This window comes from Lonchura striata, chromosome 29, assembly GCF_046129695.1.
Source record: "Lonchura striata isolate bLonStr1 chromosome 29, bLonStr1.mat, whole genome shotgun sequence".
Taxonomy (NCBI): domain Eukaryota; kingdom Metazoa; phylum Chordata; class Aves; order Passeriformes; family Estrildidae; genus Lonchura; species Lonchura striata.
Genome location: NC_134631.1, coordinates 536,902 through 562,889, shown reverse-complemented (window position 1 = coordinate 562,889; position 25,988 = coordinate 536,902). Strand labels below are relative to the sequence as shown.

Below are 25,988 nucleotides of genomic sequence, written 5' to 3'. Positions count from 1 at the left end.
GACAAAAACGGGGTGGCAGCCCCGCAAGGCCACCGAGGTGTCCCCAAACCCCTCCAGGTGTCACCATGGCCCTCAAAAGTGTCCCCAACCCCCTCAGAGTGTCACCGAAGTGTCCCCAATGCTGGCAGTGTCACCACCCCACAGCTGTGTCCCCAATCGTGTCCCCAACCCCGTGGCAGTGTCACCACCACCGTGGCAGTGTCACCATCCCCCTGGCATTGTCCCCAATCGTGTCCCCAACCCCGTGGCAGTGTCACCACCCCCCTGGCATTGTCCCCAATCGTGTCCCCAACCCCCTGGCAGTGTCACCACCCCCCTGGCATTGTCCCCAATCGTGTCCCCAACCCCGTGGCAGTGTCATCACCACCCTGGCAGTGTCACCACCCCCCTGGCAGTGTCCCCAATCGTGTCCCCAACCCCCTGGCAGTGTCCCCATCCCCTGGCATTGTCCCCAATCGTGTCCCCAATTCCCTGTCGGTGTCCCCACGGTGTCCCTGCCAGTGTCCCCATCCCTGTCCCCACGGTGTCCCCGTCCCTGTCCCCGTCCCTGTCCCCGTGGTGCCTCCATCCCTGTCCCCACGGTGTCCCTGGCAGTGTCCCCAATCGTGTCCCCATCCCCCTGTCAGTGTCCCCAGCCCCCTCAGACTACCACCAAAGTGTCCCCAATCCCCTGTCAGTGTCCCCATGGTGTCTGTGTCACTGTCCCCACAGTGTCCTCGTCCCTGTCCCCACAGTGTCCCTGTCACTGTCCCCACAGTGTCCCTGTCACTGTCCCCACGGTGTCCCTGTCACTATCCCCATGGTGTCCCCATCCCTGTCCCCACGGTGTCCCTGTCAGTGTCCCCATCCCCCTGTCAGTGTCCCCAACCCCCTCAGACTACCACCAAAGTGTCCCCAATCCCCTGTCAGTGTCCCCATGGTGTCTGTGTCACTGTCCCCACAGTGTCCTCGTCCCTGTCCCCACAGTGTCCCTGTCACTGTCCCCACGGTGTCCCCATGGTGTCTGTGTCACTGTCCCCACAGTGTCCCTGTCACTGTCCCCACGGTGTCCCCGTGGTGTCTGTGTCACTGTCCCCACGGTGTCCCTGTCGCTATCCCCATGGTGTCCCCATCCCTGTCCCCACGGTGTCCCTGTCCCTGTCCCCGTCAGTGTCCCCACAGTGCCCCTGTCCCTGTCCCCGTCCCTGTCCCCACGGTGTCTCTGTCAGTGTCCCCATCCCTGTCCCCACAGTGTCTCTGTCAGTGTCTCTGTCCCTGTCCCCATCCCTGTCCCCACGGTGTCCCCATCCCTGTCCCCGCGGTGTCTCTGTCAGTGTCCCCATCCCTGTCCCCGCGGTGTCCCCATCCCTGTCCCCACGGTGTCTGTGTCCCTGTCCCCACGGTGTCTGTGTCCCTGTCCCCGCAGTGTCCCCGCAGTGTCCCCATCCCTGTCCCCGCGGTGTCCCTGTCCCTGTCCCCACGGTGTCCCCATCCCTGTCCCCACGGTGTCCCCATCCCTGTGCCCGCAGTGTCTCTGTCAGTGTCCCCGTCCCTGTCCCCACGGTGTCTGTGTCCCTGTCCCCGCGGTGTCCCCGCGGTGTCACCTTGATGGCGGTGATGGCGAAGGCGATCTTGCGCCGCCCGTCGATGTTGGTGTTCAGCACCCGCAGGATGTGCTGGAACTTCTCGGGGATCACCAGAGACTGCGGGGACACCGAGGGGACACCGAGGGGACATTGGGGACACCGAGGGGACATCGAGGGGACACCGAGGGGACATCGGGGACAGCAGGGACAGAGGGGATCACCAGAGACTGCGGGGACACCGAGGGGACACCGAGGGGACATTGGGGACACCGAGGGGACACCGAGGGGACATTGGGGACAGTGAGGGGACATCGAGGGGACATTGGGGACAGTGAGGGGACACCGAGGGGACATTGGGGACACTGGGGACAGTGAGGGGACATCAGGGACAGTGAGGGAACATTGGGGACACTGGGGACACCGAGGCGACATCGGGGACAGTGAGGGGACATCAGGGACACTGGGGACAGTGAGGGGACATTGGGGACACCAAGGGGACACCAAGGGGACATTGGGGACAGCGAGGGGACAATGAGGGGACAGTGGGGACAGTGAGGGAACACTGGGGAGTGATGGGACATTGGGGACAGTGAGGGGACATCGGGGACAGTGAGGGGACATTGGGGACAGTGAGGGGACATTGGGGACATCGGGGACAGCAGGAACTGAGGGGATCACGAGTGACTGTGGGGACACCGAGGGGACATTAAGGACATTGGGGACAGTGAGGGGACATCGGGGACAGCAGGGACTGAGGGGACATCAATGGGGACAGTGAGGGGACATTGGGGACAGTGAGGGGACATTGGGGACACTGGGGACATCAAGGGGACATTGGGGACATCAAGGACAGTGAGGGGACATTGGGGACAGCAGGGACTGAGGGGACATTGGGGACACCGAGGGGACGGTGGGGACATCAGCAGGGACATTGGGGACAGCAGGGACCGAGGGGACACTGGGATCACACCAAGGGGACATTGGGGACATCAATGGGGACATTGGGGAGCACCAGGGACTGCGGGGACAGTGAGGGGACAGTGGGGACAGTGAGGGGACATTGGGGACACCGAGGGGACAGTGGGGACATGAGGGGGACACTGGGGATCACCAGGGACTGAGGGGACACTTGGCGACATCTGGGGACACTTGGGGACAGCCCCGGGATGGTTTTTGGGGGGATCGAGGAGAATTTCAGGCGGATTTGGGGGGGCTGGGGACACCTGGAGGGGCTTGGGGACACCTTGGGGACACTTTCGGGGGGATTTGGGACGCTTGGAAAGGGATTTGGGGCATTTTGGGGACACTTTTAGGGGTTTAGGGACATTTGAAAGGGATTTGGGGACATTTGAAAGAAACTTGGGGACATTTTGGGGACACTTCTAGGGACTTGGGGACATTTGAAAAAGATTTGGGGCATTTTGGGGACACTTTTAGCGATTTAGGGACACTTGGAAAGGGATTGGGGACATTTTGGGGACACTTTTAGGGATTTGGGTACATTTGAAAGGGATTTGGGACATTTTGGAGACACTTAGAGAGTTGGGGACATTTAAAAGAGACTTGGGGACATTTTGGGGACATTTTTAGGGATTTGGGGACACTTGGAAAGGGATTTGGGACATTTTGGGGACACTTTTAGTGATTTAGGAACACTTGGAAAGGGATTGGGGACATTTTGGGGACAGTTTTAGGGATTTGAGTACATTTGAAAGGGATTTGTGACATTTTGGGGACACTTTAAGGGACTTGGGGACATTTGAAAGGGTTTTGGGGACACTTTTATGGACTTAGGGACACATGGAAAGGGATTTGGGACATTTTGGGGACACTTTTACAAACTTGGGGACATTTGAAAGGGATTTGGGACACTTTGGGGAGATTTTGAGGGATTTGGGTACATTTGAGAGGGATTTGAGACATTTTGGGGACACTTTTAGGAACTTGGGGACATTTGAAAGGGATTTGGGACATTTGAAAGGGATTTGGGGACATTTTGGGGACACTTTTAGTGACTTGGGGACAATTCTGGGGGATTTTGAGTCCCTTTGCCCAGACTTGGAGCCACTTTTGAGGGGATTTGGGGCAGTTTTGAGGGGATCGAGGACACGCGGAAAGGGATTTGGGACAGTTTAAGGGCTCGGGGACATTTTCGGGGCGGTTTGGGACAATTCCGGCCTCTTTGGGGACATTTTGTGGGACATTTTGTGGGACATTTTGGGGCCGATTCGCGCCGAGCGCGCCGTGAGGGGCGCGAGGGCCGCCATGACACCTGAGGAGAGATGGCGGGGGGGGGGGGGGGGTCGGACATTGGCCTCCCTGCCGCCGCCATCGCCGCTCTCCGCCGCGCCCTTCCCGCCCCGCCGCCTCCCCCGGCGCCGCCGCCATCGCCCCGCGCCCTCCTCGCCGCCCGCCGCCCGCCCCGCTCGCCGATGGCGGCGGATGCCGCCCGGAGCTCACCATGGCTGCGGCCGGCGCGGGGCTGTGCCGGAGAGGAAGAAGGAGGGGGAGAAAGCGGAAGTGACGTCACGCGCCGCGCCTCGGCAAGATGGCGGCGCAGGCGGAGGTGGCGCCGGCGGCGGGGGAGGTTTGAGGGGAGGGGGGATCCCGGGAGGGTTTTTGGGGGTTTTTTTGGGGCGGTTTTGGGGTTTTTTGGGAGGAGCCGCCAGGGGTCGGCGTTAGGCGCTCACCGGGGCCGCTGTGCCGCAGGGGGCGGCGATGGAGGCGCCGCTGGAGGCGGAGCTGGAGGAGGAGCTGGAGCTGGAGGGGGCGGAGCTGGACGGTGAGAGGGGCGGGGCCAGGGAAAGGGGCGGGGCCAAGGGAGGGGCGGGCCAATGAGGGAGCGGGGTCAATGAAAAGGGGCGGGGCCAAGGGGAGGGGCGGGCCAATGAGGGAGCGGGGTCAAGGAAAGGGGCGGGGCCAAGGGAGGGGCGGGCCAATGAGGGAGCGGGGTCAAGGGGAGGGGCGGGGCCATGGCAGGGAATGGGGTAATTAATGCTTAATGAGGGGGCGTGGTTATTAGGGAGACAGGGTCTTTAATGCTTAATGAGGAGGCGTGGTCATTACAGGACAGGGTCATTAATTCTTAATGAGGTGGCGTGGTTATTAGGGAGACAGTCATTAATGCTTAATGAGGGGGCGTGGCCATTATGGGGAAAAGGTCATTAATTCTTAATGAGGGGGTGTGGCTATTATGGGGAAAAGGTCATTAATACTTAATGAGGGGGCGTGGCCATTAAGGGGGCAGGGCCATTAATGCTTAATGAGGGGGCGTGGCTATTATGGGGAAAAGGTCATTAATACTTAATGAGGGGGCGTGGCTATTATGGGGAAAAGGTCGTTAATACTTAATGAGGGGGCATGGCTATTATGGGGACAGGGTCATTAATACTTAATGAGGGGGCGTGGCTATTATGGGGAAAAGGTCATTAATGCTTAATGAGGGGGCATGGCCATTATGGGGAAAAGGTCATTAATACTTAATGAGGGGGCATGGCCATTATGGGGAAAAGGTCATTAATGCTTAATGAGGGGGCATGGCCATTATGGGGATAGGGTCATTAGTCCTTAATGAGGGGGCGGGGCCATTACAGGGACAGGGTCATTAATGCTTAATGAGGTGGCGTGGTTATTAGGGAGACAGTCATTAATGCTTAATGAGGGGGCGTGGCCATTATGGGGAAAAGGTCGTTAATACTTAATGAGGGGGCGTGGCCATTAAGGGGACAGGGTCATTAATGCTTAATGAGGGGGTGTGGTCATTAGGGAGACAGGGTTATTAATGCGTAATGAGGGGGCGGGGCCATTACCCCAATTTTTTCCTGTTTCTCCCCAATTTTTCCCATTTCTCCCAATTTTTCCTGTTTTCCCCAATTTTTTCTCATTTTCCCCAATTTTTTCCCATTTTTCCCAATTTTCCCCCAATTTTTCCCATTTTTCCCAATATTTCCCCAATTTTTCTTATTTTCCCCCAATTTTTCCCATTTTTCCCCAATTTTTCCCATTGTCCCCAATTTTTCCCCAATTTTTCCCCAATTTTTCCCCAATTTTACCCAATTTTCCCCCAATTTTTCCCCGATTCTTCCCGTTTTTCCCCAATTTTTTCCCATTTTTCCCAATTTTTCCCATTTTTCCCAGTGCACATCCAGCAGAACCTGGAGGACGCCCTGGTGCAGGAGGCGCTGCAGACCGTGAGTGGCTCCTCCCCAAAATATCCCCAAAATATCCCCAAAAATCCCAAAAAAATCCCCAAAAATCCCCAAAAGTCCCCAAAATGTCCCAAAACTCCCCAAATTTCCCTTTCAGGGCGTGGACCTGCGCCAGTATTCCCGGCAGGTGGAGCTGGAGCTGCAGGAGGTGGAGAGGGCCTCGATCCAGGACTGTATCCCCCAAAATTGTCCCCAGAATTTGTCCCAAAATGTCCCCAAATGTCCCCGAAGTGTCCCAGAAGTGTCCCAGTGTCACCAAACCCCCAAAAATGCCCCAAAACTGCCTCAAAATGCCCCAAAACCGCCTCAAGATTCCCCAAAACCGCCTCAAAATGACCCAAAACTGCCTCAAAATGACCCAAAATTGCCTCAAAATGACCCAAAATTGCCTCAAGATGCCCCAAAACACCCCAAAATCCCAAAAAATTTGTCTCCAAGGTGTCCCCAAAATGTCCCCAAAATGTCCCCAATGTCCCCAAGGGCGCAATCCCCGAAAATCCCCAAATTTGGCTCCAAAATCCCCACATTTGGCTCCAAAATCCCCAAATTTCTAAAATCCCCAAATTTGGCTCCAAATTCCCCAAATTTGGCTCCAAAATCCCCCAAATTTGGCTCCAAAATCCCCAAATTTGGCTCCAAATACCCCAAATTTGGCTCCAAAATCCCCAAATTCGGCACCAAAATCCCCAAATTTGGCACCAAAATCCCCAAATTCAGCACCAAAATCCCCAAATTTGGCTCCAAAACGTGTCCCCAAAATGTCCCCAAGGTGTCCCCAGGGTGTCCCCGATGTCCCCAAAGTGTCACCAAACACCCAAAAATGCCCCAAAACCGCCTCAAAATGCCCCAAAACGCCCCCAAATCCCCAAAAATTCATCCCCAAAATGTCCCCAAATGTCCCCAAAATGTCCCCAAATGTCCCCAAATTTGTCCCCAAGTGTCCCTTGACGTCTCAGACATCCGGGAGAGCGAGAACATCGCGGAGCTCCACAACCAGATCAGCGCCTGCGACGCCATCCTGGAGGTCAGTGCTGGCCCCAAATGTCCCCAAATGTCCCCAAAATGTCCCCAAAATGTCCCCAAGTGGCACCAGGGGTCACCACGGGTCACCAGGTGTCACCAAATGGCACCAAAATGGCACCAAAATGGCACCAAGGGGCTCCAAATGTCCCCAAATTGTCACCAGGTGTCCCCAGGTGTCACCAAATGTCCCCAAAATGTCCCCAAGTGGCACCAAAATGTCCCCAAGTGGCACCAGGGGTCACCAGGGGTCACCAAATGGCCCCAGAATGGTCCCAAAATGGCACCAAGGGGCTCCAAATGTCCCCAAATTGTCACCAAGTGTCCCCAGGTGTCACCAAATGTCCCCAAGTGGCACCAAAATGGCACCAAATGGGCCCAAATTGTCACCAGGTGTCCCCAGGTGGCCCGAAAATGGCCCCAAATGTCCCCAAATGTCCCCAAAATGTCCCCAAGTGGCACCAGGGGTCACCACGGGTCACCAGGTGTTGCCAAATGGCACCAAAATGGCACCAAAATGGCACCAAGGAGCTCCAAATGTCCCCAGATTGTCACCAGGTGTCACCAGGTGTCCCCAAGTGGCCCGAAAATGGCCCCAAATGTCCCCAAGTGGCACCAAAATGGCACCAAATGTCCCCAAATTGTCACCAAGTGTCCCCAGGTGTCACCAAATGGCCCCAGAATGGCACCAAAATGGCACCAAATGGGCCCAAATTGTCACCAGGTGTCCCCAGGTGGCCCGAAAATGGCCCAAAATGGCCCCAAATGTCCCCAAAATGTCCCCAAGTGGCACCAAAATGGCACCAAATGGGCACAAATTGTCACCAAGTGTCCCCCAGGTGTCCCCAAGTGTCTCCAAATGGCCCAAAATGGCCCAAAATGGCACCTGAGTGGCCTCAATTGTCCCCAAAGTGTCCCCAGGTGTCACCAAATGTCCCCGAAGTGTCACCAAGTGGGAACAAAATGGCCCCAGGTGTCACCAAATGTCCCCAGAATGTCCCCAAGTGGCACCAAAATGTCCCCAAGTGGCACCACGGGTCCCCAAGGGTCACCAGGGGTCTCCAGGGGTCACCAAATGGCCCCAGAATGGTCCCAAAATGGCACCAAGGAGCTCCAAATGTCCCCAAATTGTCACCAAGTGTCCCCAGGTGTCACCAAATGGCCTCAAAATGGCACCAAATGTCCCCAAATTGTCACCAGGTGTCCCCAGGTGTCCCGAAAATGGCCCCAAATGGCCCCAAATGTCCCCAAAATGTCCCCAAGTGGCACCAAAATGGCACCAAATGGGCACAAATTGTCACCAGGTGTCCCCAGGTGGCCCGAAAATGGCCCAAAATGTCCCCAAAATGTCCCCAAAATGTCCCCAAGTGGCACCAGGGGTCACCACGGGTCACCAGGTGTCGCCAAATGGCCCCAAAATGGCACCAAAATGGCACCAAGGAGCTCCAAATGTCCCCAGATTGTCACCAAGTGTCCCCAGGTGTCACCAAATGTCCCCAAAATGTCCCCAAATGGCACCAAAATGTCCCCAAGTGGCACCAGGGGTCTCCAGGGGTCTCCAGGTGTCACCAAATGGCACCAAAATGGCACCAAAATGGCACCAAGGAGCTCCAAATGTCCCCAAATTGTCACCAGGTGTCACCAGGTGTCCCCAAGTGGCCCGAAAATGGCCCCAAATGTCCCCAAGTGGCCCCAAAATGGCACCAAATGGGCCCAAATTGTCACCAAGTGTCCCCAGGTGTCACCAAATGGCCCCAAAATGGCACCAAATGGGCCCAAATTGTCACCAGGTGTCCCCAGGTGGCCCGAAAATGGCCCAAAATGGCCTCAAATGTCCCCAAAATGTCCCCAAGTGGCACCAGGGGTCACCACGGGTCACCAGGTGTCGCCAAATGTCCCCAAAATGGCACCGAAATGGCACCAAGGGGCTCCAAATGTCCCCAAATTGTCACCAGGTGTCCCCAGGTGTCACCAAATGTCCCCAAGTGGCACCAAAATGGCACCAAGTGGCACCAGGGGTCCCCAAGGGTCACCAGGGGTCTCCAGGTGTCACCAAATGGCACCAAAATGGCACCAAATGGGCCCAAATTGTCACCAGGTGTCACCAGGTGTCCCCAAGTGGCCCCAAAATGGCCCAAAATGGCCCCAAATGTCCCCAGGTGGCACCAAAATGGCACCAAATGGGCACAAATTGTCACCAGGTGTCCCCAGGTGGCCCGAAAATGGCCCAAAATGGCCTCAAATGTCCCCAAAATGTCCCCAAGTGGCACCAGGGGTCCCCAGGGGTCACCAGGGGTCACCAAATGGCCCCAGAATGGTCCCAAAATGGCACCAAGTGGCTCCAAATGTCCCCAAATTGTCACCAGGTGTCCCCAGGTGTCACCAAATGGCCCCAAAATGGCACCAAAATGGCACCAAATGTCCCCAAATTGTCACCAGGTGTCCCCAGGTGTCACCAAATGTCCCCAAGTGGCACCAAAATGTCCCCAAGTGGCACCAGGGGTCCCCAAGGGTCACCAGGGGTCTCCAGGTGTCACCAAATGTCCCCAAAATGTCTCCGAAGTGTCCCCAAATGTCCCCAGGTGTCCCCAAGTGTTCCCAGGGGTCTCCAGGTGTCGCCAAATGGCCCCAAAACGGCACCAAAATGTCCCCAAAGTGGCCCCAAGTGGTGCCTGAGTGGCCTCAATTGTCCCCAAATGTCCCCAGGTGTCACCAAAGCGTCCCCAAATGTCACTAAAATTGTCCCAAGTGGCCTCAATTGTCCCCAAGAGGCCCCAGGTGTCCCCAAATGTCCCCAGGTGTCCTCAAGTGGCACCAAGGGGCACCAAAATGTCCCCAAATGTCACTAAAATGGCCCAAAATGGCCGCAGGTGTCCCCAGGTGTTCCCAAATGGCCCCAAAATGGCCCCAATTGTCCCCAAAATGTCCCCAAAGTGTCCCAAAATGTCCCCCAAAGGCACCAAAATCCCCTTAAAAAGCCCCAAAAATCCCTGAAAAATGATCCTAAAACCTCTACATAGAAAGCCCCAAAATTACCAAAAAAAGCCCCAAAACACCCAGAAAAAAATCCCAAAGAATCCCCAAATATCCCCAAATTGTCCCCAAGCTCCCCAAAAAAAGTGACAAAACACCCAAAAAATCGCTCTAAAACCCCTAAAAAATGCCCTAAAATTGCCAAAAAAATGCCGTAAAATTGCCAAAAAAAGCCCCAAAACCCCGGGAAAAAATCCCAAAAAATCCCCGAAAATCCCCAAATTGTCCCCAAATGTCCCCAAGCTCCCCGAAAAAAGTGAGAAAACACCAAAAAAATCGCTCTAAAACCCCTAAAAAATGCCCTAAAATTGCCCAAAAAATGCCCTAAAATTGCCAAAAAAAGCCCCAAAATTGCCCAAAAAAGCCCCAAAACCCCCGGAAAAAAATCCCCAAAAATCCCCAAATTGTCCCCAAATTTTGGCAGCGCATGGAGGAGATGCTGGGCTCCTTCCAGAGCTCGCTGAGCTGGGAGAGCCCAGCCCCAAATTGTCCCCAAATGTCCCCAAATTGTCCCCAAATTGTCCCCAAATGGCTCCAAATGGCTCCAAAACTCCCTAAAAATCCCCAAAATTGCCCAGAAATTGCCAAAAAAAGCCCCAAAACCTCTGGAAAAAATCCCCAAAAATCCCAAAAATCCCCAAACTCCCCTAAAAAAGTGAGAAAACACCAAAAAAAATCGCTCCTAAAACCCCTAAAAAATGCCCTAAAATTGCCCAAAAAAAGCCCTAAAATTGCCCAAAAAAGCCCCAAAACCCTGGGAAAAAATCCCAAAAAATCCCCAAAAATCCCCAAATTGTCCCCAAATGTCCCCAAGCTCCCCGAAAAAAGTGACAAAACACCCAAAAAATCGCTCCTAAAACCCCTAAAAAATGCCCAAAAAATGCCCTAAAATTGCCAAAAAAAGCCCCAAAATTGCCCAAAAAAGCCCCAAAACCCCCGGAAAAAAATCTCCAAAAATCCCCAAAAATCCCCAAATTTTGGCAGCGCATGGAGGAGATGCTGGGCTCCTTCCAGAGCTCGCTGAGCTGGGAGAGCCCAGCCCCAAAATGTCCCCAAATTGTCCCCGAATGTCCCCAAATGGCTCCAAAACTCCCTAAAAATCCCCAAAATTGCCCAGAAATTGCCAAAAAAACCCCTAAAGCCCCTGGGAAAAAAATCCCAAGAAATCCCCAAAAATTCTCAAATTGTCCCCAAATTGTCCCTAAATGTCCCCAAAACCCCCTAAAGGAGCCCCAACATCTCCTAAAAATGCTCCCAAAACCCCCCAAAAAAAGCCCTAAAATTGCCAAAAAAAGCCCCAAAACCCCGGGAAAAAATCCCCAAAAATCCCCAAACTCCCCTAAAAAAGTGAGAAAACACCAAAAAAAATCGCTCCTAAAACCCCTAAAAAATGCTCTAAAATTGCCCAAAAAATGCCCTAAAAATGCCAAAAAAAGCCCCAAAACCCTGGGAAAAAATCCCAAAAAATCCCCAAAAATCCCCAAATTGTCCCCAAATGTCCCCAAGCTCCCCGAAAAAAGTGACAAAACACCCAAAAAATCGCTCCTAAAACCCCTAAAAAATGCCCAAAAAATGCCCTAAAATTGCCAAAAAAAGCCCAAAAATTGCCCAAAAAAGCCCCAAAACCCCCGGAAAAAAATCCCCAAAAATCCCCAAAAATCCCCAAATTTTGGCAGCGCATGGAGGAGATGCTGGGCTCCTTCCAGAGCTCGCTGAGCTGGGAGAGCCCAGCCCCAAAATGTCCCCAAATGTCCCCAAATGGCTCCAAAACTCCCTAAAAATCCCCAAAATTGCCCAGAAATTGCCAAAAAATCCTCTAAAACCCCTGGGAAAAAAATCCCAAGAAATACCCAAAAATTCTCAAATTGTCCCCAAATTGTCCGTAAATGTCCCCAAAACCCCCTAAAGGAGCCCCAACATCTCCTAAAAATGCTCCCAAAACCCCCCAATAAAGCCCTAAAATTGCCAAAAAAAGCCCCAAAACCTCTGGAAAAAATCCCCAAAAAATCCCCAAAAATCCCCAAACTCCCCTAAAAAAGTGAGAAAACACCAAAAAAATCGCTCTAAAACCCCTAAAAAATGCCCTAAAATTGCCCCAAAAATGCCCTAAAATTGCCCAAAAAAGCCCCAAAATTGCCCAAAAAAGCCCCAAAACCCCCGGAAAAAAATCCCCAAAAATCCCCAAATTGTCCCCAAATTGTTCCCAAATTGTCCCCAAATGTCCCCAAATTGTCCCCAAAACCCCCTAAAGGAGCCCCAACATCTCCTAAAAATGCTCCCAAAACCCCCCAAAAAAGCCCTAAAATTGCCAAAAAAAGCCCCAAAACCTCTGGAAAAAATCCCCAAAAATCCCCAAAAATCCCCTAATTGTCCCCAAATGTCCCCAAATTGTCCCCAAATGTCCTCAAGATCCCCGAAAAAAGTGAGAAAACACCAAAAAAATCGCTCCTAAAACCCCTAAAAAATACCCTAAAATTGCCCAAAAAATGCCCTAAAATTGCCAAAAAAAGCCCCAAAATTGCCCAAAAAAGCCCCAAAACCCCCGGAAAAAAATCCCCAAAAATCCCCAAAAATCCCCAGATTTTGGCAGCGCATGGAGGAGATGCTGGGCTCCTTCCAGAGCTCGCTGAGCTGGGAGAGCCCAGCCCCAAAATGTCCCCAAATGTCCCCAAAATGTCTCCAGATGTCCCCAAATGGCTCCAAAACTCCCTAAAAATCCCCAAAATTGCCCAGAAATTGCCAAAAAAAACCCCTAAAACCCCTGGGAAAAAAATCCCAAGAAATCCCCAAAAATTCTCAAATTGTCCCCAAATTGTCCCTAAATGTCCCCAAAACCCCCTAAAGGAGCCCAAACATCTCCTAAAAATGCTCCCAAAACCCCCCAGAAAAGCCCTAAAATTACCAAAAAAAGCCCCAAAACCCCGGGAAAAAATCCCCAAAAAATCCCCAAAAATCCCCAAATTGTCCCCAAATGTCCCCAAATTGTCCCCAAAATGTCCCCAAGCTCACTGAAAAAAGTGAGAAAACACCAAAAAAATCGCTCCTAAAACCCCTAAAAAATGCCCTAAAATTGCCCCAAAAATGCCCTAAAATTGCCAAAAAAATGCCCTAAAATTGCCAAAAAAAGCCCAAAAATTGCCCAAAAAAGCCCCAAAACCCCCCGAAAAAAATCCCCAAAAATCCCCAAAAATCCCCAAATTTTGGCAGCGCATGGAGGAGATGCTGGGCTCCTTCCAGAGCTCGCTGAGCTGGGAGAGCCCAGCCCCAAAATGTCCCCAAATTGTCCCCGAATGTCCCCAAATGGCTCCAAAACTCCCTAAAAATCCCCAAAATTGCCCAGAAATTGCCAAAAAAACCCCTAAAACCCCTGGGAAAAAAATCCCAAGAAATCCCCAAAAATTCTCAAATTGTCCCCAAAACCCCCTAAAGGAGCCCCAACATCCCCTAAAAATGCTCCCAAAACCCCCCAAAAAAAGCCCTAAAATTGCCAAAAAAAGCCCCAAAACCCCGGGAAAAAATCCCCAAAAATCCCAAAAATCCCCAAATTGTCCCCAAATGTCCCCAAGCTCCCCTAAAAAAGTGACAAAACACCCAAAAAATCGCTCCTAAAACCCCTAAAAAATGCCCTAAAATTGCCCAAAAAATGCCCTAAAATTGCCAAAAAAAGCCCCAAAATTGCCCAAAAAAGCCCCAAAACCCCCGGAAAAAAATCCCCAAAAATCCCCAAATTGTCCCCAAATTTTGGCAGCGCATGGAGGAGATGCTGGGCTCCTTCCAGAGCTCGCTGAGCTGGGAGAGCCCAGCCCCAAAATGTCCCCAAATGTCCCCAAATTGTCCCCAAATTGTCCCCAAATGGCTCCAAATGGCTCCAAAACTCCCTAAAAATCCCCAAAATTGCCCAGAAATTGCCAAAAAAAGCCCCAAAACCTCTGGAAAAAATCCCCAAAAATCCCAAAAATCCCCAAACTCCCCTAAAAAAGTGAGAAAACACCAAAAAAAATCGCTCCTAAAACCCCTAAAAAATGCTCTAAAATTGCCCAAAAAATGCCCTAAAAATGCCAAAAAAAGCCCCAAAACCCCGGGAAAAAATCCCCAAAAAATCCCCAAATTTTCCCTAAATGTCCCCAAAGTGTCCCTAAATGTCCCCAAAATACCAGAAAACACCCCAAAAATCGCTCCTAAAACCCCTAAAAAATGCCCTAAAATTGCCGAAAAAATGCCCTAAAATTGCCAAAAAAAGCCCCAAAATAGCCCAAAAAAGCCCCAAAACCCCCGGAAAAAAATCTCCAAAAATCCCCAAAAATCCCCAAATTTTGGCAGCGCATGGAGGAGATGCTGGGCTCCTTCCAGAGCTCGCTGAGCTGGGAGAGCCCAGCCCCAAAATGTCCCCAAATGTCCCCAAATTGTCCCCAAATTGTCCCCAAATGGCTCCAAATGGCTCCAAAACTCCCTAAAAATCCCCAAAATTGCCCAGAAATTGCCAAAAAAAGCCCCAAAACCTCTGGAAAAAATCCCCAAAAATCCCCAAAAATCCCCAAACTCCCCTAAAAAAGTGAGAAAACACCAAAAAAATCGCTCTAAAACCCCTAAAAAATGCTCTAAAATTGCCCAAAAAATGCCCTAAAATTGCCAAAAAAAGCCCCAAAACCCCGGGAAAAAATCCCCAAAAATCCCCAAAAATCCCCAAACTGTCCCCAAATGTCCCCAAGCTCCCCGAAAAAAGTGAGAAAACACCAAAAAAATCGCTCTAAAACCCCTAAAAAAAGCCCTAAAATTGCCCAAAAAATGCCCTAAAATTGCCAAAAAAAGCCCCAAAATAGCCCAAAAAAGCCCCAAAACCCCCGGAAAAAAATCCCCAAAAATCCCCAAATTTTGGCAGCGCATGGAGGAGATGCTGGGCTCCTTCCAGAGCTCGCTGAGCTCGCTGAGCTGGGAGATCCGGGCGCTGCAGGGCCAGGCCGGGGCCATGAACCTGCGGCTGCAGAACCGGCGCCAGGTCCGGGAGCGGCTCGGGGGGCTCCTGGACCAGCTGGTGGTGCCCCCCGAGATGATCAGGTGGGAAAATCGGGGATTTTGGGGAGAAAAAGGGGAGTTTTGGGGAAAAAATAAAAAAAAAATGGGGTTTGGGGGAAAAAAAATGGGGTTTCGGGAGCAAAAAATGGGATTTTGGGGAGCAAAAATGGGATTTTTCTGCGGCCAGGGCGGAGTGGTGACCCCGACATGATCAGGCGTGAAAAGGGGAAAAAATGGGAATTTTGGGGGAAAAAACGGGAATTTGGGGAAAAATCCCAAAAAAAAGGGATTTGCGGGAAAAAAATGGGGGTTTGGGGCAGAAAAATGGGATTTTGGGGAGCAAAAATAGGATTTTTGTGTAACTAGGGCTGGGGGCTGCTGGAGCAGCTGGTGGTGCCCCCCGAGATGATCAGGTGGGAAAATCGGGGATTTTGGGGAGAAAAAGGGGAATTTTGGGGAAAAAATAAAAAAAAAATGGGGTTTGGGGGAAAAAAAATGGGGTTTTGGGAGCAAAAAATGGGATTTTGGGGAGCAAAAATGGGATTTTTCTGCGGCCGGGGTCGGTGGTGACCCCGACATGATCAGGCGTGAAAAGGGGAAAAAATGGGAATTTTGGGGGAAAAAACGGGAATTTGGGGAAAAATCCCAAAAAAAAGGGATTTGCGGGAAAAAAATGGGGGTTTGGGGCAGAAAAATGGGATTTTGGGGAGCAAAAATAGGATTTTTGTGTAACTAGGGCTGGGGGCTGCTGGAGCAGCTGGTGGTGCCCCCCGAGATGATCAGGTGGGAAAATCGGGGATTTTGGGGAGAAAAAGGGGAATTTTGGGGAAAAAATAAAAAAAAAATGGGGTTTGGGGGAAAAAAAATGGGGTTTTGGGGAGCAAAAATGGGATTTTGGGGAGCAAAAATGGGATTTTTCTGCGGCCGGGGTCGGTGGTGACCCCGACATGATCAGGCGTGAAAATGGGAAAAAATGGGAATTTTGGGGGAAAAACCGGGAATTTGGGGAAAAAATCCCCCAAAAAAATGGGATTTGTGGGAAAAAAAATGGGGTTTTGGGGCAGAAAAATGGGATTTTGGGGAGCAAAAATGGGATTTTTGTGTAGCCAGGGCTGGGGGCTGCTGGAGCAGCTGGTGGTGCCCCCCGAGATGATCAGGTGGGAAAATCGGGGATTTTGGGGAGAAAAAGGGGAGTTTTGGGGAAAAAATAAAAAAAAAATGGGGTTTGGGGGAAAAAAAATGGGGTTTTGGGGAGCAAAAATGGGATTTTGGGGAGCAAAAATGGGATTTTTCTGTGGCCAGGGATGGTGGTGACCCCGACATGATCAGGCGTGAAAAGGGGAAAATGGGAATTTTGGGGGAAAAAACGGGAATTTGGGGAAAAAATCCCCCAAAAAAATGGGATTTCAGGGGAAAAAATGGGGGTTTGGGGCAGAAAAATGGGATTTTGGGGAGCAAAAATGGGATTTTTCTGCGGCCCGGGACGGTGGTGACCTCGACATGATCAGGGGTGAAAACGAAAAAAGATGGGAATTTGGGGAAAAAAATGGGAATTTTGGGGAAAAATGAAAAAAAATTGGGGTTTGGGGGGAAAAATTGGGGTTTTGGGAGCAAAAAATGGGATTTTGGGACATAAAAATGGGATTTTTTGGGGAAAAAAACAGGAAAATGGGGTTTGGGGATGAAAAAATGGAATTTGAGGAGAGAATTCAAAATAACCAGGAGTTTGGGGGGAAAAATGGGAATTTTGGGGAAAAAAAATCCCAAGAAATGGGGTTTGGGGGAAAGAAATGGGATTTTGGGACCAAAAAATGGGATTTTGGGAGAGAATTCTCAAAGAAAGGGATTTAGGGGAGAAAATTCCTAAAAAAAAATGGGATTTTGGAGAGAAATTCCCAAAAAATGGGATTTTGGGTAAAGAATTCCCCAAAAATGGGTTTTTGGGTAAAGAATTCTTAAAAAATGGGATTTTGGATAAAAAATTCCTAAAGAAAATGAGTTTGGGGAGAAAAAAATGGGATTTTGGGATGGGAAAATGGGATTTTTCTGCAGGCCGGAATTTCCCTGGGATTTTGTGGGATTTCAGTGGAATTTCCATGGAATTTTATGGGATTTAAATGAGATTTTTATGGGATTTGATAGGATTTCCATAGGATTATATGGAATTTTCCTGGGATTTCCATGGGATTTTCGTGTGATTTTTTTGGGATTTCCATGGAATGTTTCGGGATTTCAATGGAGTCTCCATGGAATTTGATGGGATTTCAATGGGATTGTGACAGAAAAAACCCATTTTTTGATGGATTTCAATGGAAAATTCCCATTTTTTGATGGATTTTAATGGAAAATTCCCATTTTTTGCTGGATTTTGATGGGAATTTTCCCGTTTTTGGCCGTTTTCACCCCATTTCTCGTGCCCAGCGTGATCCTGGAGGCGCCGGTGACGTCTCCGGAGTTCCTGGAGCAGCTGCAGGATTTCGATGGGATTTTAACGGGATTTTAACGGGATTTTAATGGAAAATTCCCATTTTTTGATGGAAAATTCCCATTTTTTTCTGGATTTTGATGGGAATTTTCCCATTTTTTGCCATTTTCACCCCATTTCTCGTGCCCAGCGTGATCCTGGAGGCGCCGGTGACGTCTCCGGAGTTCCTGGAGCAGCTGCAGGATTTTGATGGGATTTCAATGGGATTTGATGGGATTTTAACGGGATTTTAATGGAAAATTCCCATTTTTTGCTGGATTTTGATGGGAATTTTCCCATTTTTTGCCATTTTCACCCCATTTTGCGTGCCCAGCGTGATCCTGGAGGCGCCGGTGACGTCTCCGGAGTTCCTGGAGCAGCTGCGGGATTTTGATGGGATTTCAATGGGATTTCAATGGGATTTTAATGGAAAATTCCCATTTTTTGCTGGATTTTGATGGGAATTTTCCCATTTTTTGCCATTTTCACCCCATTTCTCGTGCCCAGCGTGATCCTGGAGGCGCCGGTGACGTCTCCGGAGTTCCTGGAGCAGCTGCGGGCGCTGGACGCGCAGATCGGGGCGGTGAAGGAGGAAGCGTTCCGCGACACGCTGGCCTGCGCCGACGTCCAGCACGTGCTGGACAAGCTCCGCATCAAGGTGCCAAAATCCCGGGAATTCCGGCCCAAAAATCCCGAAAATCACAGCCCCAAAATTCGGGAATTTACGCAAAAAAATCGCAATAGTCGCGACCCCAAAATTCGGGAATTTACGCAAAAAAATCGCAAAAATCACGGCCCCAAAATTCGGGAATTTACGCAAAAACATCGCAAAAATCATGGCCCCAAAATTCGGGAATTTACGCAAAAAATCGCAAAAATCACGGCCCCAAAATTCGGGAATTTACGCAAAAAAATCGCAAAAGTCGCGGCCCCAAAATTCGGGAATTTACGCAAAAAAAATCGCAAAAATCGCGGCCCGGGAATTGCACAAAAAAATTCCAAAATTCCTGCCCCAAATCCCCCAAATTCCCACCCAAAAATTCCCAAATTCCAATGAAAAAATTCCCCAAAATTCCCACCCAAAAAATCCCAAAATTCCTGCCCCAAAACCCCCAAATTCCCACCCAAAAATTCCCAAAATTCCCGCTCAAATGTCCCAAAATTCTGACCCAAAAATTCCCAGATTCCCACCCAAAAATTCCCGAAATTCCTGCCCCAAAAATTCCCAAATTCCCACACAAAAATTCCAAAATTTTCCCAATTTTTCCCAAATTTTCCCAAATTTTCCCGAATTTCCTTAGGCGGTGACGAAGATCCGCGAGTTCGTGCTGCCAATGGGGCCTGGGACAAACTGGGACAAACTGGGACAAACTGGGACAAACTGGGATTCTCTAAATTCCCAAAATCCCAAATTTTTCCCAAATTTTCCCGAATTTTCCCGAATTTTTCCCGAATTTCCGCAGGCGGTGACGAAGATCCGCGAGTTCGTGCTGCAGAAGATTTTCTCCTTCCGGAAGCCGATGACGAATTACCAGATCCCGCAGAACTCCCTGCTCAAGTTCAAGTCAGGAAATTCCCCCAAAATCCCCCAAAATTTTCCCCCAAAAAATCCCCAAATTCCCACCCCAAATTCCCAGAGATTACGTTAAAAAAATCCCGAAATTCTCATCCAAAATCCCCAAATTCCCACCCCAAAATTCCCAGAAATAATAAAAAAAAATGCCCAAATTTCCACCCCAAAAATCCCCAAATTTCCACCCAAATTCTAACCCAAAATCCAAGTCAGGAAATTCTCCCAAAATCCCCCAAAATTTTCCCCCAAAAAATCCCCAAATTCCCACCCCTAAAATCCCCAAATTCCCACCCCAAATTCCCAGAGATTACGTTAAAAAAATCCCGAAATTCTCATCCAAAATCCCCAAATTCCCACTCCTAAAATCAAAGAAATTACCCCAAAAAATCCCCAAATTCCCACCCAAAATTTTCAAATTTCCACCCCAAAAAATTCCCAAATTCCCACCCAAAAATTCCCAAATTACCACCCAAAAAAACCCCCAAATTCCCCCCCCAAAAAATCCCCAAATTCCCACCCCAAAAATCCCCAAATTCCAACCCAAAAACCCCAGGAATTACCCCAAAAAATCCCCAAATTCCCACCCCAAAATAATTCCCAGAAATAATAAAAAAAAATCCCCAAATTCCCACCCAAAAATCCCCAAATTCTAACCCAAAATTCTCAGAAGAAATAAAAAAAAGCCCAAAATTCCCACTCAAAAATCCCAAAAAATTCTGCAAAATTCCCCAAAAATCCCAAAAAATTCCCCAAAAATCCCGAAAAATCCCAAAAAATCTAGAAAAATACCCAAAAATCCCAAAAAATCCTCAAAAATCCCCAAAAATCCCAAAACAAATCCCCAAAAATCCCAATAAAAATCCACAAAATTCCTAAAAAATCCCCCAAAAATCCCGATAAAAATCCCCAAAATTCCTAAAAAATCACCCAAAATCCCCGAAAAATCCCCAAAAATCCCAATAAATCCTGGAAAATTCCCCAAAAATCCCAATAAAATCCCAATAAAAATCCCCAAAATTCCTAAAAAATCCCCCAAAATCCCCCAAAAATCCCCAAAAATCCCAATAAATCCCTGAAAAAATCCCCAAAATCCCAATAAAAATCCCCAAAATCCCTAAAAAATCCCCCAAAAATCCCAATAAAAATCCCCAAAATTCCTAAAAAATCCCCCAAAATCCCCGAAAAATCCCCAAAAATCCCAATAAATCCCCAAAAATCCCAATAAATCCTGGAAAATTCCCCAAAAATCCCAATAAAATCCCAATAAAACCCCCAAAAATCCCAATAAAATCCCCAAAAATCTCGAAAAATCCCAAAAATTCCCTAAAAATCCCGAAAATTCCCAAAAAATCCTGAAAAAATCCCGAAAAATCCCAATAAAATCCCCAAAAATCCCAATAAAATCCCCAAAAATCTCGAAAAATCCCAAAAATTCCCTAAAAATCCCGAAAATTCCAAAAAAATCCTGAAAAAATCCCAAAAAATCCCAATAAAATCCCCAAAATTCCTAAAAAATCCCAATAAAATCCCCAAAATCCCAATAAAATCTCCAAAAATCCCAATAAAATCCCCAAAAATCCCAATAAAATCCCAATAAAATCCCCAAAATCCCAATAAAATCCCCAAAATCCCAATAAAAATCCCCAAAAATCGCAATAAAAATCCCCAAAAATCCCCAAAAATCCCAATAAATCCTGGAAAATTCCCCAAAAATCCCAATAAAATCCCAATAAAATCCCCAAAATTCCTAAAAAATCCCCAAAAATCCCAATAAAATCCCAATAAAACTCCCAAAAATCCCAATAAAATCCCCAAAAATCTCGAAAAATCCCGAAAATTCCCTAAAAATCCCGAAAATTCCCAAAAAATCCTGAAAAAAATCCCCAAAAATCCCAATAAAATCCCCAAAAATACCAATAAAATCCCAATAAATCCCCAAAAATCCCCAAAAATCTCAAAAAATCCCAAAAAATCCCCAAAAATCCCCGAAAAAATCCCCAAAAATCCCAATAAAAATCCCCAAAATTCCTAAAAAATCCCCCAAAAATCCCAATAAAAATCCCCAAAATTCCTAAAAAATCCCCCAAAATCCCAATAAAATCCCCCAAAAATCCCCCAAAATCCCAATAAAATCCCCAAAATCCCAATAAAATCCCCAAAATCCCAATAAAATCTCCAAAAATCCCAATAAAATCCCCAAAAATCCCAATAAAATCCCAATAAAATCCCCAAAATCCCAATAAAAATCCCCAAAAATCCCAATGAAATCCCCAAAAATCTCGAAAAATCCCAAAAAATCCCCAAAATTCCTAAAATATCCCCCAAAATTCCTAAAAAATCCCCAAAAATCCCAATAAAATCCCAATAAAACCCCCAAAAATCCCAATAAAATCCCCAAAAATCCCAATAAATCCTGGAAAATTCCCCAAAAATCTCAATAAAATCCCAATAAAATCCCCAAAATATCCCAAAAAATCCCCAAAAATCCCAATAAAAACCCCCCAAAATCCCAATAAAATCCCCAAAATTCCTAAAAAATCCCCCAAAATCCCAATAAAATCCCCAAAATTCCTAAAAAATCCCCCAAAATCCCAATAAAATCCCCCAAAATCCCCAAAAAATCCCCAAAAATCCCAATAAAATCCCCAAAAATCCCAATAAAAATCCCAATAAAAACCCCCCAAAACCCCCCAAAATCCCCCAAATTCCCCAAAATCCTGAAAAATTCCCTGAAAATCCTGAAAAATCCCAAAAATTCCCCAAAAATCCCAAAAAATCCCCAAAAATCCCAAAAAATTCCCAAAAATCCCCCAAAATTCCCTAAAAATCCTGAAAAATCCTAAAAATTCCCCAAATATCCCTAAAAAATCCCAAAAAATCCCCAAAAATCCTAATAAATCCTGGAAAATTCCCCAAAAATCCCAATAAATCCTCAAAAAATCCTCCAAAATCCCTGAAAAAATCCCCAAAAATCCCAATAAAAATCCCAAAAATCCCAATAAAATCCCAATAAAACCCCCAAAAATCCCAATAAAATCCCCAAAAATCCCAATAAAATCCCCAAAAATCCCAATAAAATCCCCAAAAATCTCGAAAAATCCCAAAAATTCCCTAAAAATCCCGAAAATCCCCAAAAATCTCGAAAAATCCCCAAAAGTCCCAATAAATCCCCAAAAAATCCCCAAAAATCCCAATAAATCCTGGAAAATTCCCCAAAAATCCCAATAAAATCCCCAAAAATCCCAATAAAATCCCCAAAATTCCTAAAATATCCCCCAAAAATCCCAATAAAATCCCCAAAAATCCCAATAACATCCCCAAAAATCCCAATAACATCCCCAAAATTCCTAAAAAATCCCCAAAAATCCCAATAAAATCCCCAAAAATCCCAATAACATCCCCAAAAATCCCAATAAACTCCCCAAAAATCCCAATAAAATCCCCAAAAACCCCCCAAACCCCCCAAATCCCCGAAATCCGCGCCATTCCAGGTTTTTCTACCGCTTCCTGCTGGGGCAGGAGCGGGCGGCGGCGCAGGAGCTGCGCCAGCACTACGTGGCCACCGTGGCCCGCGTCCACTTCTCCTACTTCCGCTCCTACAGCGCGCGCCTCATGAAGGTCCAGGTGCGCCTTCCCAAATTCCCGACACTTCCCGACAATTCCCAACATTTCCCTGAAATTCCCAAATTTTCCCAGCGTTTTCCCAGCGTTTTCCCCATTTTCCCGCCATTTTCCCTCCATTTTCCCTCCATTTTACCTCCATTTTCCCAAGATTTTCCCTCCATTTTCCCAAATTTCCCGGAATTTTCCCACAATATTCCCTTTTTTCCCCAACTTTTCCCAACTTTTCCCAACTTTTCCCAGCGTTTTCCCAACGTTCTCCCAACGTTTTCCCCATTTTCCCGCCATTTTCCCTCCATTTTCCCTCATTTTTCTCAAGATTTTCCCTCCATTTTCCCTCCATTTTCCCAAGATTTTCCCAAATTTCACGGAATTTTCCCACAATATTCCCTTTTTTCCCCAACTTTTCCCAACTTTTCCCAGCGTTTTCCCAGCGTTTTCCCAGTGTTTTCCCCATTTTCCCGCCATTTTCCCTCCATTTTCCCTCGTTTCTCTCAAGATTTTCCCAATTTTTCCGCCATTTTCCCTCAATTTTCCCTCAATTTTCCCTCAATTTTCCCAAATTTCCCGGAATTTTCCCACAATATTCCCTTTTTTCCCCAACTTTTCCCAACTTTTCCCAACTTTCCCCAGCGTTTTCCCCATTTTCCCGCCATTTTCCCTCCATTTTCCCCCATTTTTCTCAAGATTTTCCCTCCATTTTCCCAAGATTTTTCCCTCAATTTTCCCAAACTTTTCCCAAATTTTCCCAAAGTTTTCCCAAAGTTTCGCCAACTTTTCACAAAGTTTTCCCAACCTTTTCCAAATTTTTCCCAAATTTTCACTTTTTTCCCCTCATTTTTCCCACCATTTTCCCTTTTTTTCTCAATTTTCCCAATTCTTCCCAACTTTTCCCAACCTTTTCACAAAGTTTTCCCAAATTTCCCCCAAATTTTCCCAACTATTTCCCAATTTTCCTCAATTTTCCCCAAATTTTCTCCTCAAATTTCCCCAAATTTTCTGGGAATTTGGGGGAATTTTTGGGAAAATTTGGGAATTTTGAGGGGAATTTTGGGGCAATTTTGGGGAATTTTGGGAAAATTTGGGAATTTTTTGAAAAATTGGGAATTTTGAGGGGGATTTTTATGAAAATTGGGGGAAATTTTGGGGGAAATTTTGGGAACCTTGGGGAATTTTGTGGGAAATTTTTGGGAATTTTGAGGGAACTTTTGGGAATTTTTTGGGGAATTTTGGGGAATTGTTGTGAATTTGGGGGGAAATTTGGGAATTTGGGGATTTTTGAGAAAATGTGGGAACTTTGAGGGGAATTTTGGGGGAATTTTGGGACAACTTTTGGGAATGTGGGAGAACTGTTGGGAATTTTGGGGAAAATTTGGGGAATTTTGGGAAATTTTGGGTAACCATTGGGAATTTTGGGAATTTTGGAATTTTGAGGGGAATTTTGTGGGAATTTTTGGGGAAAATTTGGGAATTTTGGGGAAATTTGGGAATTTTGGGGGGAATTTGGGGGAATTTTTGGGGAAATTTTGGGGCAGTTTTTGGGAACGTTGTGGAACTCTTGGAAAATGTGGGAATTTTGGGGAATTTTGGGAATTTTGGGAATTTTTCCGCAGTACGAGGAAGTGGCCGACAAGGACGACCTGATGGGACTCGAGGACACGGCCCGGAAGGATATCCCACATGGAATTTTGGGAAATTTGGGGAATTTTGGGAAATTTGGGAAATTTGGGGATTTTGGGGAATTTTTCAAGATTTTTTGGGGATTTTTTGGGAATTTTTTGGGGGTTTTTTTGGGAATTATTCAGAATTTTTGGGGATTTTTTTTGGGTTTATGGGAATTTCTGGGGAATTTTTGGGCAATTTTGGGGAATTTTTGGGTGGTTTGTTTTTGGAATTTTTGGGAATTTTTGGGGGGAATTTTTTGGGGGATTTTTGGGATTTTTTTGGGGGATTCTTGGGAAATTTTTGGCACTTTTGGGGAAATGTTGGGAATTTTTTTGGATTTTCTGGAGATTTTTCAGGATTTTTGGAATTTTGGGGATTTATTTGGGAATTTCGGGATGATTTTGAGGATTTTTATGTATTTTTGGGAAATTTTCAGGATTTGTTGGGGATTTTTTGGGATTTTTTTGAGGATTTTGAGGATTTTTAGGATGATTTTTGGGATGATTTTTGGGGATTTTTGGATGATTTTTGGGATGATTTTTGGGGACTTTTGGATGATTTTTGGGGTGATTTTGGAATTATTTTTAGGACGATTTTTGGGATGATTTTTAGGACGATTTTTGGGATGATTTTTGGGGATTTTTGGGGATATTTGGGACAATTTTTGGGATGATTTTTGGGACATTTTTTCGGGATTTTTGGGAGGATTTTTTTGAATTTTTGGCATGATTTTTAGGTATTTTGGGGGTGTTTTGGGACTTTTTAATGGGATTTTTTGTGGATTTTTTTGCGGATTTTTTCGGGATTTTTTTGGGGGATTTTTTCCGGGATTTTTTCCAGGATATTTTGGGGATATTTTTGGGGTGAATTCCTTGACTTTTGGGCCACGGTTCTTCTCGAAGCCGTCGCTGTGCAGCCGCAGCACTGGGGGTACCCCAGGATTGGGGATTTTTGGGATGATTTTTGGGAATTTTTGGGAATTTTTGGGATGATTTTTGGGATGATTTTTGGGGTGATTTTGGGGAATTTTTCAGATGATTTTTGGGATGATTTTGGGGGATTTTTTGGGATGATTTTGGTGGATTTTTGGGACGATTTTTATGGTTTTTCTGGGGTATTTTTGGGTGGTTTTGGGGGTTTTTAATGGGATTTTTTGGGGATTTTTTCCGGGATTTTTTCCGGGATTTTTTCCAGGATATTTTGAGGATATTTTTGGGGTGAATTCCTTGACTTTTGGGGCCACGGTTCTTCTTGAAGCCGTCGCTGCGCTGCGCAGCACCGGGGCTGCCCCAGGACTGGGAATTTTTGGGGTGATTTTTGGGAATTTTTGGGAATTTTGGGGAATTTTTGGGATGATTTTTGGGATGATTTTGGGGAATTTTTCAGATGATTTTTGGGATGATTTTGTAGGATTTTTTGGGATGATTTTGGTGGATTTTTGGGACGATTTTTATGGTTTTTCTGGGGTATTTTTGGGTGGTTTTGGGGGTTTTTAATGGGATTTTTTGGGGATTTTTTTGGGGATTTTTTGGGGATTTTTTCCGGGATTTTTTCCGGGATATTTGGGGATATTTTTGGGGTGAATTCCTTGACTTTTGGGGCCACGGTTCTTCTCGAAGCCGTCGCTGCGCAGCCGCAACACCGTCTTCACCCTGGGCAACCGCGGCGCCATCATCGGGCCCGGCGAGCTCGAGGCGCCGATCATCGTCCCCCACGCCGCCGCCAAGGGCGACCAGAGGGTGACTGGGACAAACTGGGACAAACTGGGAGGGAACTGGGACAAACTGGGACAAACTGGGAGCAAAAAACGGGGAGAAAATCGGTGA

The 25,988-nt window shown here is 47.4% G+C and overlaps 2 protein-coding genes across 2 annotated transcripts in view; one reads left to right on the top strand and one right to left on the bottom strand.

Annotated features, from left to right (window-relative positions):
- Positions 1 to 4,145, bottom strand: part of RPS18 (ribosomal protein S18) — a 12,459-nt gene extending 8,314 nt beyond the window's left edge. The window contains exons 1-2 of the mRNA XM_021547676.3: positions 4,026 to 4,145; positions 1,584 to 1,682 (exon numbers count right to left, since the gene is read on the bottom strand). Coding sequence (XP_021403351.1) covers positions 1,584 to 1,682; positions 4,026 to 4,028 — 102 coding nt within the window. The 5' untranslated portion in view covers positions 4,029 to 4,145. The remainder of the gene's footprint in view (positions 1 to 1,583; positions 1,683 to 4,025) is intronic.
- Positions 4,108 to 25,988, top strand: VPS52 (VPS52 subunit of GARP complex). The gene is made up of 11 exons (XM_077788919.1): positions 4,108 to 4,152; positions 4,275 to 4,347; positions 5,703 to 5,755; positions 5,871 to 5,946; positions 6,730 to 6,797; positions 14,706 to 14,881; positions 17,811 to 17,961; positions 18,767 to 18,867; positions 22,368 to 22,500; positions 24,111 to 24,168; positions 25,768 to 25,988. Exons 1-11 carry the CDS (start codon positions 4,114 to 4,116, stop codon positions 25,986 to 25,988), a joined length of 1,149 nt encoding a protein of 382 aa, XP_077645045.1. The 5' UTR covers positions 4,108 to 4,113.

Bases quoted from the DNA above. Each gene is read 5' to 3' on its own strand.
- VPS52 (XM_077788919.1), top strand. From the start codon at position 4,114: ATGGCGGCGCAGGCGGAGGTGGCGCCGGCGGCGGGGGAG. The intron at 4,348-5,702 runs GTGAGAGGGGCG...CATTTTTCCCAG, and splicing joins GGAGGGGGCGGAGCTGGACG to TGCACATCCAGCAGAACCTG. The intron at 18,868-22,367 runs GTCAGGAAATTC...GCGCCATTCCAG, and splicing joins AACTCCCTGCTCAAGTTCAA to GTTTTTCTACCGCTTCCTGC.